Source organism: Mesitornis unicolor, unplaced genomic scaffold (assembly GCF_000695765.1).
Source record: "Mesitornis unicolor isolate BGI_N332 unplaced genomic scaffold, ASM69576v1 scaffold14423, whole genome shotgun sequence".
NCBI classification, from domain to species: domain Eukaryota; kingdom Metazoa; phylum Chordata; class Aves; order Mesitornithiformes; family Mesitornithidae; genus Mesitornis; species Mesitornis unicolor.
This window is the reverse complement of record NW_010175429.1, coordinates 376-14,917: the sequence shown is the minus strand read 5'-3', so window position 1 is coordinate 14,917 and position 14,542 is coordinate 376. Positions and strand designations below refer to the sequence as shown.

The following is a 14,542-nucleotide window of genomic DNA, read 5'->3' as shown; positions in this document are numbered from 1 at the left end:
TTTCCCTTAGCCTATGAAAAGCACCCTTTGAAAGAAAAGCAAGCACATCTTCAGGACTGAAAGCTCACCTCTCCCAGCGACAAGCAACCCCTCTCCCTAACACCCCTTCCCACAGCAGACATACTCCTGGCTTGGGGACTCCATCCCTCTAACGCAAACCTGAACGTCAATCTACAAAGAGGTCTAAAGAGATAGATAGCAGCGTAGGCACGGGGCTTGGAAAAGGTCCACGGCTCTCCTCGGCACCGGGCAGAATGGAATTCAGAGGTCCATGCAACGCTGCACAGGGGCTCTCGTGTCGTGCTGGGAGCACAACTGCACAGGAGCTGTGAAATATTGTCTTTTGTTCATTAAAGCCATGCATCGAGGTGCCAGTCCATCCAAGGCTCTCTTGCCTTCCCCTTTCCAAGCCCCTGCTGAGTATAAGACAAGCCGATCCCGGCATGCAAAGGATACAGGCATGCAGGCTCTAGTCTGCTGCTTCTGTTAGTAAGTGCATCTTGTTAGTGGATTTATGAGACACACTTAAACCTATAAAAAATAAATAATCCTAATTCTTCATCAGGCTGGCCTAAGTAACTTTCAGCCCAACTGGATAAACCACTTCCCACCAGCCCTCAAAAACAGTTCAAAGTTACATTTCATGTCAAGTCTTGGAAGCAGAACATGAACGACTCCTACCCAAAGGAATATATGTAAACATAATAACAAGCCTGGTGTGGCAGCAGCTCCTACACAAGGTTTGTACAAATTTTAACAACGGGTAGGAAGTTAAACAACTGAATGAAAAAGAAGCTCTCTGAATGGAAAACGAAGCTCTTTCAGCAAGTCAGAAGGTGCTCATCTGCAGGCAAACTGCTCTGTACACGCAATACGCTGAAAGCAGACCTGTTACCCAAATCTTTGCTACTCTGCCATACTGCTGGGAACTGACCTCAGCAACTCGTGTCTTAAGATTCTCCCAGGAGTTCACCTCCTGGTCTCCCAAAAGGCCCAACAAAAAGGGCCACGTGATGGTTTATGTGGCACTCTCAGTAGCAAGATGGCAAAGGACACCAGATCCTCCCCTCCCTTCCCCCTTCCTGACTCACAAACTATCTGAGATTTCACAGCTTTGCTTAGTCAGCTTAGTGTCAACACATTCACAGAATGAGAGATGGCTATAACGTCTTGGGATCTCACCCCAAGATTTCAGAGTTCAAAGTCCTTGGCATCTCCTGGTCACCGTGACTGCACACCCAGAGTCATCTTCAAGTTTTCATAAACCACGTAGCTGATGCTTACAGCTGGGATCACCTTCATAAAGTTCGGTGCCAGACCCCGGTAGAGACCAAACGCTCCCTCTGTCTTCAGAATGTGTTTAAACAGTCCCCTCATCGTCACTTCAGGAGCACCCTCCACTGAAGCTGCAATAGGGAAAGCCACAATAAATAATGCAGTCCATGTGGTGAAAACACTTTAAGGTAACACCTGTCTCAAAGAGCAGTCCTGATTCATGTGCTTCCTGTAGACGTTCACAGAGCAAAGGTGCTTCATGCAGGACAGCATCTACAATCTCAGCAAGCCATAGCTATGCTGCACATCACAGTCATTTTCTCAAACACTCTTAGCCCAAAACTCCTGATCTGAGTAAAACGGAACCTGTGTCCTGGAGGCACTTGGCCCCAGATGCTAAGGACAGCACAAAGTCCACTGTCCTCTTCCAGCATGGCAAATAGCCTACTGCTCAGCTGCACAGGCCAGTTCAGGCTGTTGCTGCAATGTTTGCACCACAGGACCTTTGCCCTGCTCAGAGACTATGACAGAAGTTCCCCCAGTTCCCAGAAGTTCTCACCTTGGGCCTGCATGCGTGTCCTCACAAGAGCCAGTGGGTAACTGGCAAGCTGTCCACAGGTACTGGAGATGGTGCCACAAGCCAGCAGAACGAAGACTCCAGGGTCAGCACTGTTGACAGCGTAGCGTTGCAACCAGGCATTTTTTAGTGTCTGGAAGGAACAAGCCAGAGAAAAGTCAGCAGTGAAGAGGCAATCAAAAGAATATCACTTTACGTAAAATATCTAGCATAAAGGTCCAGAAAGCTATGTGCAATTTCAGCCAGAAGTACCAAGCTTTTTACATCTTTCTGAGCTACTACTGCTGTAGTGTCTGGGGGAAAAGATCCTTAACTTGCTGCTGCAATTTTCTCATTAAAAAAAGAAACAAAGGACCACGCATGATGTTGCCTGGAAAAGGACATTATCTTTTAGGCTGCTTTGACTAAAAGTCCATCTGTGGCCCTTAAGGCTGATCAGGAAAGACTTGAAAAGTGACTCAAACTCCTGTAGTAACTGATGGGTCTGGCAGTGACAAACCTACAGAAGTAGCAAAACCCTACAAAAGCTTGAAGGCTCCGTACCTCATAGACTGCCAGGTCAATACCAGCATACGGAATGATTCCTAGCATGTTGGGGATGTAGCCTTTGTAGAAGGCAGCCATTCCTTCCTTTGAAAGGATGTTTTTGGCACAATCCAACATGCCTGAATATTGTCCTGTCTTCCTCAGAGCCATCCGTGTTTTCAGAACCTAGAAGACAAGAACCAATACCATGAAGGCCTACAGGAGATTCAAGAAGAGAAAACACGCAGACAATGCCACTCTTAACAACATGATGGTCAGGACTACAGCAAGTGCCATGCAAGCAGTATTACCCAATATCATCTCTGAGAACTCATTAATTAAGCTACCCACATTTTCCCATCTCAGCACCTTGCCATGACCCCTCACAAGCTGGACTGTCAGCCATCCGCCTCACCTCCATCGGGTAGATGCTGCTCTGCGCAATGGCCCCAGCCAGAGAACCAGCCAACAGCCGCTCATGAATCCTCAGCATCTCTTGGTCAGTACCAATGAACCGCTTGATCTGTAGAAGCCAAAACAGGCACTGAGGCTCAATGACTTATCCCAGCTGTCTTTTTCATTCAGCTTGTCCTTCTGCAGCCAGACTTCTCTGTGCCCTTTTACTCACCTGCTCATAGGCCATGAACTTAATGGCAGATTCCGGTGCAATCTTCAACACGTTGATGCCATTCCCTCGCCACAGTGACCTTGGTCCACCCTCTCGGATCATTTGAGTAAAACCGCCAACGATGCACATGTTGTTACTGCGGGAGGCATGAACCTGGGAGAGCGCGAGCGAGCTTGGATTAGTTCCAGTCCTGATTACGACAGTGCTACGTTCTTCCGTAATCCAGGGACAAAAGGGCACTTTTCTATTTACCCAGAGATTTGCCAAGGCTTTAATCCCTTTCAGATAATTTCTACAATAGTAAAGCAAGCTTCTTTTCTTTTTTGCGAAGTCTGGGGTTAACTAATGAGTCTAATCAATATCTCCCTCTGAAACAGGAGGAAAGGTTAAATAGGCAACTCCCATACCTAGCACAGGATCAGTTACCCAGGGTAAATTCCTCCTCTGGCTCAGGAGCAGGTGCAGTGACAAAGCAGGCTAAAATCAAGGCTTTATAGCTCCTTTCTAAAGCTGAAAGTACTTACACAGAGTACCAGCTCTGCCAGCTGACCACCACAACCACTTCAGCTCCTGTGGCCTCAGGGTCTCTCACGGGAGCACAAGACTTGAACCTGTTTCACCAAACCCAAGTTTTCTAGTGCTCTAAACCACAAAGCTCTCTAACTATGGACATGTCTACCTCCCCAAAGATTCTCTGTATTTTTTTCTAGTCAATGAAAAATAACTTTTTAACATGACTTTGATCATGCAAATAATCCAAAAAGCTTTCGAACATAGCAATATAAGAGCAATGAGATTAATCCTGGCCAGAATGCTGTACTGTGCTGATGAACATTATCATCTCCAAGGCATCCAAGAACATTAAATGAATCGGCCTGGGTATTCAAACAAACTGGAACTGCTCCATCATACCTGCATGAGCACTTTCAAGCGGTCCAAGGGAGCTGTACAGGTTCTGGACACGGCACCTGCACCACCACCTGCAACCAGATGTCGCCACCACATCCCGGTCTGCCTCTCTTCCACTGTGAACTCATCAGGGACGGTCAAATTCTCTCCTACATCAAAGATCTGCAAAAGCAGAAGGTGTTGAGAAATGTTGCATTAGCCAGTGATCTTGCTCTTTATCAGTGCAAAGTGTTGAAGTACTGGATACGCTTATTCCAAATCAGCAGCTTATCTATAACTATTAAATGCTGTGTCTGGTCACAGGAACTGCCACTACCAGAGCACATCACAAATGGAAACTTCTCATTTAGAGATTTCTGTTCAAGAACCTGGCAATTGCTGAACATTTTTCTGCATTAAAGTACTGTGGATTGTAGGAAGGAACAAAAATGACCAACTGCGGGCAGCTGCATGGCAAAAAAGCTGGACCTCTCTGGAACCTTCCAAGCTCGCAGCCAGTTTCATCTCGTTACGTGCTATTTACACACACTGAAATATCTCCAGGAAGGGCAGCTGCCTGTCAAATCAGTTTCTAGTCTTAACAGGTCCTGAACCAGCAAGGACTGGCCACTGGTACGAGCTCTCAGAGGTGCAAGCCAAATGAACACCATCTTCCTGCAGAATGTGCAGTTATCACCTGTGCCAGAGGCTTCAGAAGTGGTGCCAGTGATAGGTGGCAAGATAACAGGACAGGAAGCGATTTTGCTTCTAGGGCTACAGGGCAGCTACTGAACCATGAAGAGAAAGATAGGGACTGCCGATAGCAGCTCCTGGGAGTCAGAACTTTGACCGGGAAACTAGGAAAGGCCAAGATCTGTTGCAGAGGAACTGTTCCTTACCGTTGAGTGCTTCCAGTACAGGATGATTTCAGGAATGTTCTCCACTGGGTGCAGCAGGTGATAGTCTCGCCACTCATTCCAATCAATTGTCATAGTCCCATTTTTATCCATGCTAAAAAGATTTATCATGAGATGAGTACAGACTCCCACTGGATGACAAATTCCTCCTCCCCTTCCCTTTGATTATTCAGGCCTACACCAAAAAAAGCTTTGCAAAGCAACTACTAAAAGACTTCTAAAGAGACACAAGACAAAGCTAGGAAATCTCTTATTCACCAAACATTGCAGAGATAGAAGTGGGCTCCCTTTTTCCTCCCCTCTCTCTCCCCTTTAACTGGCCCACAGGAGTAGTTGTACCCCATCCTACCAAACTTAGGGACATAACTGACACTGAAGGGAAAATAATACTTACTAGGTGACAGGACCCCAGAAGTGTCCCGTCCTTATTCTGACACACAGGCAAACAGACAGAGGGAAGGTAGCAGAGGAAAGAAAGAGGAAAAAACAGCACAAATAAGTGGTTGTTAACATGTTAGTGCCGCATGCATAAAGCACTCAGCATTTCCAAAGAGCAACTACACAGACCCTCTCCAAAGCAGCAAGCTCAGGGCAGCAGGACAAGCAGACAGGGATGCAAATCAGCTCAGGTGCAAGCACTTCCCCACAGCAGGTCAGGAAGATTCCTGACAGTAACTCTCCATAATGCATTATCACCTTATAAGTGTCAATTCATATGGAAAAAAATGAAAGTGAAGAGGAATAGGCAAAAAGGGAGGAGCTGAAGTCTCTGGAAAGCATGTACAGGGTAGAAAGAGGAGATGGGTTCCACGTCCCTACGCTTCCTGCGAACCCCCTCAAGAGTAAACCTGAAGACCCAGCTGAATCCTCACCTCTTCAGTATTTTCTCAGCCTGCTGTTCAGAGATCTTGACTCCCAGGTCACGAAGAGACTGCACAATCTCCTGGGCATCAATACGGCCTGCAAAGATCAGCTAGTGAGCTCAAGGACATGTATTACAAGCTAATGGACACAGTGCTCTATTCATGAGCATGAGAAAGATGTTTACCATCATTCTTCTTATCCAGACTCTTGAAGACCAGTCTCAGCTTCTTTTCGTGGTCTTGAAGATAGTGAACAAATTCCTCAAAATCCAGCTGTCCATCCAGGTCCTTGTCTCCAGCCTTCACAATTTTCTGTTCAGAAACAACCAAAACCTGTCAGTTCCTTTGTTCTTGCAGACAGATCTACGCCTTCTTCCACCACTTTTAATGACCATTTCCTACACAACTTTGACTTTTCCTCCAGAAAGGAGCCAACAGAATTCTAATTCCTCAAAGAAATTCAAGCAAAGCAGTAGTGTAGAAAAGTCACCTGACTCCAAGCAACGGTCTCCCAAAGTTAGTTACGCAGATGAAATGCCTCATGCTTTTATCAGGGATATTCTGCTAGTATCATGAGTCTAATCTCAGTCCTGTATTGTGATCAACACCTTACACAGCCCATGTTGAGGTTCTTGAACTAAGTATGAGGCAATAGATTTGCATAAAAAGTGAATCACAAAACTTCAGGTAATAAAAAAGCCTGAACAGAAGGAATTTCGTGCCCACTACGATCCTTAGAGAAGTAAGTTCCCTCTGGCAATAACTAACTCCAACCAGAAAAAGCCTGTCCAGCTCTAATGGACACAGCCAAAGATAAAAACCCCTATGAACTGGTTCAGACACCCTGGAGCTATGTGCTTTAATTACACAAGTTTCCATGAGATGCATATAGAACAAGGAAAAGTTTCTTAGTAGGACAAAGCCAAAATCAAGATCAGACTCTGTGCCAGACATCTAGGACAAGGCAAATGACTCATTAACTCACTCCAGCATGGGGCAATAGCAGATGGACTGTCCTATCTAAGGGCACGTGGCTACTTGTTGACAGGAGAGGTGTTCTCCAGACTGCAAGAATGTGGCTCAGGGAGATCCTGTTCTCCTCCTTGTTCAGCCACTTGCCTTTGACAGCCTCTAAGACTTTTTCAACATGAACCAGTGAGCAACACTAAATGAGGCGTGATTCAGTCTACTGCATCACCTCAATCTTTGTTTTAATTCTTGAAGAGCAGGTGGGTTGTTAAGGAAGCTCTGAGCTGAGATCAAACACTAGGATAATCCTCTGCTCTCCAATATATTGTTCAATATTTAGGCTTCAAAGGTAATAGGCAAACCTAAACTTACTGTGATACTTCCTCAGTCTGCGAGCATCAGTCCCCTTCATAAGCCTTAAGCCTTTGTTTCAATGCCATTTTAAGTTGCCCTCTTGCCCCACCAAGTCCTGTCCCTTTAGCCCTAATGCCATGAGGATTATTCCTAATCGTTCTATGAACCTTACATAAGAAAGTGCCATCCCAGCTGCCTGACCTTTGAGGTGCGCCCAGTATTCTTAACCTGCAGTTTATCATATGACTGTTGCAAAGTTCAGACATGACCCCGCATTCAACTTGTAGGCTAAACATAGCCCAACACCCCTGGCAATGTCAGCAGATTGGCCTTGAACAGCTGAATCAGGGCCTCCCTCTGACTGGCAACCCCCAGCCAGTTGACAGGCACTAGTGATTTGGAGGCACTGTAAGAGATGTGACTGAGCAACTGCTCCCGCTCTCTCAGCGTGCCCCTAGCAACCACAGAGATGTGCAGTGAGCGATCAGAGACCACAGGTAATAAAAGCTGCCTTGCTCTGCCAGCCTTCCTCCTCCGTGATCACAAAGCAAAAATGCTGCAAACTGGTTGATCAGTAACCTGCAACACATGTGTGAAGGGTGAGAAAGCCAAGCACCCAGCATCTTCTGCTTCTATGGTCACTGTGCCTGCAGCTCACTTTGGGACCCCACTCATCTTAAAAGCCTGCTACATCCCCCATTTGTGTACCCGCACAACGCCCACCCAGCTTTGCTGTTCAATAACCAGCTGCCTGGGCTCTGTACAACCTGGTCACTGAAAATCACGCCAGTAGCAGCACGCTGAAAGCAAGGGCTGTGATCCAGATCGGACAGAGCGTGCCACAGATTTAGTGCATCTCCCTTTTGCAGCGAAGGGAAATGCTCTTGCACAACCTCCCCGGCTCAGCCCACTCACGGCTGCCAAGCGGCTCTCCGGCTCCTCGCACAAACCTGCTCACCTTCACCCGGGCGAGACCTGCATCAGCGTGAGCGGACATGAGATTACGCAGCTCCCATCAGAATGGGGGCTGGCAGGAGGTGTAAGAATGAGGAAAAGGAAGAGGATGTGAAACGTGGTATTTGAGCAGACCAGTTAAAGCAAAGGACTTCATAGTTTGAAAAAACCCTTTTTCTATTTAACTCACATCAAATCAACAGGTTTAAACAGTTTTAGAGGCACTGAGATCTCAGATTCAAGCCAAAAGAATCAAAGAAAAAAGCCCACTGCACACTGCTTCAGCAATCCCTGCCAAGGGGTAAGAGAAACGTGTCCACACTGTATCGAGTGACTACAACAAAGCCGCCATGAACTTCTCCCCCTCCAACCAGGGTGTTGGAGACCTCTCCTCCATAGCTCACTCACCCCATTCCTCCCTCGGGGCCATACCTGCTTCCACTGGCGGTAGGTGGAGAACTCCTCGGAAGGAATGAAGAGGCTGAGTCGAAAAATGGATTTGAGTTCAGCCGGCAGCCCCTTCGACTCAAAGTATTCGAACGTCGCCTGCGACTCCCCGAACACCGGCACATACAGACAGAGGCAGAGCATCTTTCTGAGCTGGAGACTCAGCTGCCCTGCTCAGACCGACTGGGAAGGGAAGTAAAATGGAATGATTCCCCTGAGCTAATTTCAGTACATAGTGGAAAGGAAATGCCAGAAAGTCTCATGACACATGCCTATGAGCAAAGCCGGCTCTGGTGGGATTGGCTACACAAGCCCTGCCCTTCTACTTAAAAGGGAAGCCTAAGCCTACAGTCCCACCCAGCTGCCAGCGGGACACCGGATCCGATCAGGAGGAGGAGGAGACATGTAAGCTGCCTCCCATTGCTCAACACCAGGCTCCCCGTAGGACCTTACATCACGGTCACCGCAAGTTAACTCTTACTGGTGTCTCTCTTAACCTAAGAGGCTTGGCCAACATCCAAGATGCTCACTTGCCATTTCTTACATCTGATCGGTCCCTTCTGATCCTGTGCTCGCCCCTCTGGGGATTTACACACACAGCAGAGCAGGGACCAGTCTTGATCATAACCTCTCCCACCATACAACACAGAGTACTCTCACCGTATTCCCCTTCCCAAAATTCTTCCTTTAAAATACAGTAAGAGCAAGATGCCACCCACTTGCTGCTTTCATATACATTTGGGCTATTCGGCTTAAACAAAAGCCTCACAATTCCACTTTTATAACGTTACTTTGCTATGCGAGAGTTGATGAGCTTTGGCTGGAGGTCCTCGTAAAGACACTTGTGCCAGCTAGGAACAGGCAACCCCTGCACACCAAGATCTCCCCTCCAGCACTCCAGTTACTAACAGAGGCGGCAATAACGCCTGTGGAGAAGGTTTGCCATTGTGCTGGACACCCAGAAAACCACCGAAATCAAGGACAGGCTTCAAAACAGACCCAGCTGCTTCAAAGCCTCCTAGCTAAGCATCCACACAGCAATTACAACAACTTACTCATTTCTCCTCCTCTCCCAGCTGCAATTAAACATTGCAGTCGGATATGCACTGTAATGAGAAGCAGCCTGGGCAGAACTACATTTTCCAGTTTCTACCCTTTCCAATGTAACCACTTTGTAAGCGAGTTCCTGAGCTTTCATCAGGAGGAAGCCAGGCTGAAGAGCGAGTGCGGCACATGCATCATTTAACGCAGATATAATTACAGGACACTGAGCATTCAGTGCAGTTTGATGTATGGGATAACACCTCGCTCCACAGCGAGAGTACCAAAGCAGCGCAGCAGGTAACAATATTGCTCAGCTCAGAAGTACTGATTGCTAATATGAATTTTAAAATAAAGTTGCAGCCTTGATATTCAAAGACAAGCTATCGTACAAGGCAGATGCAAAACCCCATAGCCGATAACCCAAGCACTATAACTCTGCCTGCACTTGGAGCAACACCGCACGTTTGCTAAACTGGTTTAAGCCAGTCCAGTTAACAGCTTTCCCCACCACTGCGGACACAGCAACATTTTCCTGTGTTTGCTCTGTTTAAACAGCCTGCCTGGCCAGTGCAAAGTCCAACAAGTGCTCCCCTCCTCAGATCCTAATGCACAAGAGGCCTTTACGTCTTCACCGTGGTATTTTGTCCTTTAGATTTAAAGAAAAGCCAGGGTTTGTAATGAGCTGTTTGTGGAGCTGCACGTCAATCACACAAACTGGGAGTATTTATTTAATCTGGAGCTTTATTTCAAGGGTTTTATTTATTTTTTGTAAAGCTTAATAGATCACGACTCGCAGCATTTCGGTACCCTTGGGAGTCGTGACCTACAACAGTTTCCTACGCCCTCCTCCCTCACCTCACCTACCATGGCACTGCTGCCGCGTTACCTAACCAGGCTTAACCTACTCCCGCTGACGTCTCTCCAGATCTTCTCAGGGCCTCCAGATCCTCTTAAAGATCAGCTGCAGCGGCTCACTGCGCTCACGCCAACAGCACACCCCGGCCTTCCCACCAAGGGGCATCTCACTGCAAGCAGCGCCCTAACGCTGCTCACCACCACCAAAAAGCAAACACCGTGAGCAGCTCCCCCCTGCCCAGCTCCTGGGAGTAAGCGAACAAATGTAGCTCAGCTTTGCCCCGCCAAGCCTTTGGATCCTCTGTAGTCCTTCCCACGAGTTGCCAAGCATCACTGTTATAGCTGCTTGGCAGCTCGGTTGCTATGCCAACATGATGCAGGTTTTCTTAGTAAACTCTGTCTGGAGTTGGCAGCCAGAGACAAAAGGCAAAATCTGCACATTTTAGGGAAAAAAGCCCTGCTACGTACGTCAGAGGAAAGGAGAAAGGTAATGAGGTTAAGAAAGCTGATTTTAAGCAGGGTATTAATTACAGCACAGTGAGCTAAGAAGGAGAGACAGATTACAAATGAAGTTTATACCAGCAATTCTGGTTATAATGACAAAGGGAATTTAAACTGCCATTAACAAGTATTTAGATTTCACCTAAAAGAATCCTGGTAAGTCTCGAAGCACTCAAAAGCAAGACAGCTCTCCAGAGCTGCAGGGACCGGCGCTGCTTGAACACTGCTCGTAGAGGGTCACCACACGCAGCCGGTCCCGCTGCCCCAGCCCCTGTGGCTGTATGGCTCCCCCCAGCAGCTCACCCAGGGCCTGACCAAACCAAGGACAGGGCACAGAGCCCCAAATAAAGTCAGCCCTTTCAAGTCACCCCTGATCCTTCCATCCACCAGTTCTGGCAATGAAGCCAGAGCTGGCCCTACATTTTTGGTCGATGTGAAGCCAGCCTAGCTGACAGCCTCCTCTGCTAAAGGGAGTCCTAGCCAGGTCTCTTTTCCTTCTACAGAAGGGACTTTTTTTTTTCTTGCCATCAGGGAAGCTGCAAACTCATTGTTGACTTTATTTATAGGTTTTGGTCCTTATTTAAATGCTGCATGAGTTACCAGTTTTAACACGCTGCCATTCCAACGCTAACCTTTCCAATCATGTGTACTCTTCCAGGCATCTGCTCCATCACCAGTTTACTACATCAGCTCCAGGAGGTACCTCCCAAAGGATGGGAGGATGCAGCCATACAAGGAGCAGGAAAGCATGCTGTTTAATTTTTAAATTTACTTTGCTAAAAAAAAAAGCCTCTAAAAATACCAAGTGCCAGTGAGCGTCACAGTCACATAACCAACATCCTCCTTCCAGCAAAACAGCTTTCTGGGCGAGTACACCGTGGGCCAGGGAGAGAACCCCTACTGCTCCAAGTTTTTACCAGGTTCTGCTGATTTGGTATTTAATTTCTGGAAACGAGCTTATAATTAATTGTGCGGTACAGAAAGTCCTCACACAGCACAAACAAAACATAAAGCGTATGAAGGAGGGGAGTTAATCATCTAAGAGACCCCAGCAGAGTCAAGAGCTGCAGCCAGCCAAGGGGAAGGCAGACAGCACTGCGAGGTATTGACAGAGGTGACCAGGAAAGGTGACCTGTTCCACTGACAACACAGATCCAAAGTTACAAGTCCAGATGGTGACATCAGGGGCAGACCATACTTCTCCTGTGTACACAGCCCGGGCCAGCGCATCGCATTTGCAGTCAGCATTTTCTCCTGCATTTGCAGAAACAGGTTCATGTTGAAATCGTTACCCTCAAGCAAAGGTCTGAGCAGAAACACGCCAACAACAACACAAAGACTGAAGAGCCCGGGCTAGGGAGGCCCTCAGGTTAAATTTATCAATGCATGCGAATTCCCTGGAGTAACCCAAGCATTGATCATGATATTTTGTGTGTTTTTAGCAGACCTGTAGTTACAGGTGCTTCCACCACGAAGTCTGAGTCAAGAGACTTCTCCCAAGGTCACAGACATTCAGCGGCAGAGAACAAAAGCCACGTGTCCCCCTCATTTTCTTTAAACGCCAAATCATACAGGTTGCTCGCAGTGGTTTATAATCCACCCCTAAGGCTGTACCAGACTTTTTGCAACACTTCTCCTTCAGACGGGTAATTAGAGCAGAGATATCTGATCAAGCACAAACAAGTCATTGCAGCTTACCAAGTTAGTGTCCACGGGCTGAGCCACGACGGCTGGGTGCAGTATTAGCTGGCCCGAATTGCAAGGTAAAACATATCTGCATAATCCTCAACAGAGGAGCTTTACGACGCGTTTTACTTTACAATCAGGGCAAGCTAAAATTACACAGTCACAACCTCTGAGCAGATGGGCAGTTACTTCCTAAGCTGCAGTAACTCCATTTACCACATTCTCATTCTCTAGGTATTTCTCCATTAGCCAATTTTAGGGTTCCGATGCAGCACAACTTGCCAGGGTCACACAGGAAAGATGAGATTGGTATCAGCTCTCCAAGCAGGCTTCATTTGCACGTGTGAACAGATGGACTCTCCATGACTGAGGGACTATTGTTCCGTGGGAGACACCAGGGATTTTCAGCCCCGCGCTTTCCAAGGTTTCCAACACAACCTCCTTCAGTTTGGAGCCTCTGTCCTTCCTCAACCTCTGTGCACAAAAGTCCTCTTCTCAAAATGTGCACGCTCCTCTTTTGGAGGAGGACGAGCAGTGCTCACTGCTGCCGAGAGGGATGAAGGCAAAAGTCCCTGCAGATTTTTCAGCCCGATTCAAGCAGGGAGTGGCTTCTGCTCCCCAGAATGTGAAGTCCCACCCTGCCCGTTTCCACTCAAAACTGTGGCAGAAAGGATACTAATCCCCTCCACAACCTGAACCTGTTCATCCCCCATTTTAGAGAGAAAGCTTACAGCAACAACCATGCCCAATTCCCTGTCAAATGAGCTGGATCCTGCAAGTCATGCATCCCTAGCCCTGCTGCAGCCCTTCAGCATCCTCCCAAACTCCCACCTCTCACAGGGGTTGCGCCCGACTCCTTCTCCCCTAATCCCAGGTCACACCCTTGGTCTTAAAGCACGTGAAGTCAGAGACAACTGCAGCATCCTCAGGAGAGACTGACAGCGCTCCCTCCATCAAAAATCAACCAGAATTGCAGGCAGCCAGCACCGTGCTAGGAGCCAGGCACTAAACTAAGCAGCTTTTGTTCGCCTCCCCCTAGACAAAGCCTCACCATTTATTCACCACCAATTGTGCGTACCCACCACCTCCCCGCTCTCCCACCCCCGGGAACTTCCCATCCTCACGCAGATTTCAGGCTCTCCCTTATGCCACCCGCTCCCCAGGGAATGGCTTTCCTCTCTTCCGGGCTGTGCCATTCAAACCATACAGCCAGTTACTCATTTGCTCTAAACACGATAGTTTTTGCCAGAGCCTTGCCAAATTACCAGAGACTGACTCGGGAACATTTTAGGATCTAATTGATGCTCTGCTGGTCCCCAGTGCAGGGGTGGGACTCGCCACCAATCTGCATTATCATTCCCTGCCCTCTCAGTCAGGCTTCTTACAAGTTGCCCAGGAACCTTCGAGACCCCTGTACTCCCCCTTGCCCCTACACAGCATTTTTTCCCCACTTGGATCACATCTGAAAGGTCAGATCACCTCTTTTCTTCACAGTCATTCCTCTGGGCCCCCACATTTCCCTTTAGCAAGCACACACATTGGACCCTGCTCCCTTCTCTTCCTCTCCCCCCTCCCCAAATACACGCACACTGCCCCCAGCTACTCACACACCCCACCTGCAACACCCCTGCTCCCAGCAGACCCCACACTCCGCTGTCATGTACACCAACCCCTCCTCAGGCCCCTGGATATCCCGTTACCTTTGGAAAATGCTCTGCGGGTCCAACCACCAGTAGGATAGTTGGTCTCCTTTCAGTGGGATCAGTCCCTCTGTCCTGTGGTTTCCCCAACATCTTTGGCCCTTTCTCCCCGAGGCCTGGAAGTGAGGTGGTGTTTCCGGCCTCATCCTCTTTTTCCTCTGAAGGACCTTGGCATACGGCCCTGGGAAGGAAGCTAGACAGAAAATGCCAAAGGGTCCGCAGCATCGCTGCTCCAGCGAGCGTCCCAGGCAGGGAAACCCTGCGCGCTCAGGAGCTGCCCGCTGCCAAGGATGATGTGACTGCACTACCAAGCACCCCCAAGATGGGAATCGGCACGGCAGCCAGCAGGAGGTTCGACC

The 14,542-nt window shown here is 48.1% G+C and overlaps 1 protein-coding gene across 3 annotated transcripts; it reads right to left on the bottom strand.

Annotated features, from left to right (window-relative positions):
• Positions 1 to 1,221: 1,221 nt before the first annotated feature.
• On the bottom strand, positions 1,222 to 14,408 carry SLC25A25 (solute carrier family 25 (mitochondrial carrier; phosphate carrier), member 25). Of its 3 annotated transcripts, XM_010181393.1 has the most exons (11): positions 14,184 to 14,408; positions 5,859 to 5,985; positions 5,683 to 5,770; positions 5,205 to 5,240; positions 4,793 to 4,904; positions 3,918 to 4,076; positions 3,006 to 3,158; positions 2,793 to 2,900; positions 2,396 to 2,563; positions 1,835 to 1,985; positions 1,222 to 1,406 (listed from the first exon to the last, which is right to left on the bottom strand). In XM_010181393.1, the coding sequence occupies exons 1-11, from the start codon at positions 14,406 to 14,408 to the stop codon at positions 1,222 to 1,224; spliced, it is 1,512 nt and encodes a 503-aa protein (XP_010179695.1). The 3 variants fall into 3 exon arrangements, with proteins under 3 accessions (XP_010179695.1, XP_010179697.1, XP_010179698.1); XM_010181395.1 differs by lacking the exon at positions 5,205 to 5,240; XM_010181396.1 differs by lacking the exons at positions 5,205 to 5,240; positions 14,184 to 14,408 and adding an exon at positions 8,383 to 8,541.
• Positions 14,409 to 14,542: the final 134 nt, after the last annotated feature.

Excerpts from the sequence above, each read along its gene's own strand:
- SLC25A25 (XM_010181393.1), bottom strand. The coding sequence starts at position 14,408 with ATGCTGCGGACCCTTTGGCATTTTCTGTCTAGCTTCCTTCCCAGGGCC. Across the intron at positions 4,077-4,792 it reads TGTACTGGAAGCACTCAACG|ATCTTTGATGTAGGAGAGAA; the intron begins GTAAGGAACAGT and ends CTGCTTTTGCAG. Across the intron at positions 1,407-1,834 it reads GACACGCATGCAGGCCCAAG|CTTCAGTGGAGGGTGCTCCT; the intron begins GTGAGAACTTCT and ends TCCCTATTGCAG.